General features: G+C 40.8%; 1 protein-coding gene across 1 annotated transcript in view; it reads right to left on the reverse strand.

The window, feature by feature from the left end:
* Positions 1-1,438: 1,438 nt before the first annotated feature.
* The window catches only part of LOC102829304 (zinc finger protein 135-like), a gene marked incomplete at its 3' end in the record, with an annotated part of 1,736 nt that continues 1,299 nt past the window's right edge, over positions 1,439-1,875 (reverse strand). Inside the window, exon 2 of the mRNA XM_006876401.1 lies at positions 1,439-1,875. This exon is cut by the window's right edge and continues 23 nt beyond it. Within this exon, the coding sequence (XP_006876463.1) occupies positions 1,439-1,875 (437 nt within the window).

The raw sequence follows: 1,875 nt of genomic DNA on the forward strand, positions 1-1,875 counted from the left end.
CCTGGTAAAGAATTGGGAAGTTGTAACATACTCCTCACAAAAGTTAGAAACACTTAGGGTAGAAAGGCTTAGGAAAATGAAAGGTGGACTTATTATAAGCATTGTTGTTGTTGTTGTTAAGTGCCATCGAGTGGATTCCGACCCATAAACGCTCTTAAAGAAAGAGACCATCCACCTTGCAAAAGGAAGAGGAGGTGCTGAGCAGAGTCCAGCTGGCTGATTCTCCCTAAATTCCTTTGTCAGGGGACTGGGCTGTGTTCCTGGCTCCAGTGCCCAAGTAGCCAATACAAGTAATGGGTCCATAAACCGTTTCGTGCCATGTCTTTCAGATTTCACCAACTATTTCTCCATACAATAGCTTCCCCTCTCACCTTGTTGTTGTTGTTGTTAAGTGCCATCGAGTCGGTTCCGACCCATAGCGACCCTGTACAGGGTTTCCGAGGGTGTAAATCTTTACGGGAGTAGAAAGCCTCATCTTTCCCCTCTCACCTACCCCTTGTAAATAACTGCATTTCTCCTTGCAATCATTTTCTATCTCACCTGCCCCTGTAAATGACTTTACTTTTCCATACAACAGCTTCCCCTCTTACATTACTGTATTTCCTCTAGCAAACGGTTTCCTTTCTCCCCCACCCGCTTCTCCAAAATGCCTTTTTGCTGAGTTTGCTGGTTTCCTGTGGTGACAGCCCATGCCTACAGTGACTTGATGACCCTTCTTTCTCTGCTCTAACCCTAATACTTGCACATCTTTCCATGCCTAGCTTGGTGCATCACCCTACAGCGCCACACTGGGACTTGTGCTCACCAATCTGGTGCAGGGCTCTAACCCTAGAACTCAGTCTATGCTTTTTATTTGTAGTTCATTGGGTTAGTTCTTAATAACCTGCATATCCTGGCAGCAACTTCAGTAAAATATTGCTAGTCAGAATACAAAATGGCACACTCCTCTTTAAAAATAGGTTGACAGTTTTTTATACATTTATACCATTTATCAGCAACATAACTAAGGGTGTTGTTGCAAAGTGCTGTTGAGTCAGTTCTGACTCATCTTGAACCTATATTGTGTTTCCAAGGAGCGGCTGGTGAGTTAGAACCACTGGCTTTGTGGATCAAACCAACCTTGCAGTCCAGTGCTTTATGCTACAGCACCAGACCTAAGAATATATGAAAGAAAAATTATATCTTTATGCTCATACAAAAGTGCAGAAATGTTTATGTAAGCTTTATTAATAACATTATAGTTAACATGGCTGTTAAAAGGAAATGCTTATAAGAATGATGGGTCGTTCTAATGAAATGTATTTCTAGTTAAATAAAAAGGCACCTTATAAAAATTCATATAGTATATTTAAAATATCCAAGATAAGTAAATAAAAAGGGGAACTAAAGCACATAGTATAGTACTAAAGACCGAGTATGGTTTTTCCACAATTCTTACATCTCTCTCTTCTGTGAGTTTGCTATGCTTAGTGAGGTTTGAGGAGTAACGAAAGATGTTGCCACATTCATTACGTTCATAGGTCTTCACTGCAGTGTGAGATCTAGTATGCCTTCTGAAGCTTGATAACCAACTAAAGAGTCTGCCACATTCATTACATTCATAAGGTCTCTCTCCACTGTGAATTCTGTTATGAACTGTGAGGTGTGATAAATGACTAAAGGCTTTTCCACATTCATTACATTCATAAGGCCTCTCTCCACTGTGAATTCTGTTATGAACTGTAAGGTCTGAGGACCGACTAAAGGCTTTGCCACATATGTTACATTCATAAGGTCTCTTTCCACTGTGCGTTCTCTTATGAGTTGTGAGGTCTGAGGACTGACTAAAGGCTTTGCCACATTCATTACAATCATAAGGCCTCTCTCCACTGTGAA

Source organism: Chrysochloris asiatica, unplaced genomic scaffold, assembly GCF_000296735.1.
Source record: "Chrysochloris asiatica unplaced genomic scaffold, ChrAsi1.0 scaffold00378, whole genome shotgun sequence".
NCBI classification, from domain to species: domain Eukaryota; kingdom Metazoa; phylum Chordata; class Mammalia; order Afrosoricida; family Chrysochloridae; genus Chrysochloris; species Chrysochloris asiatica.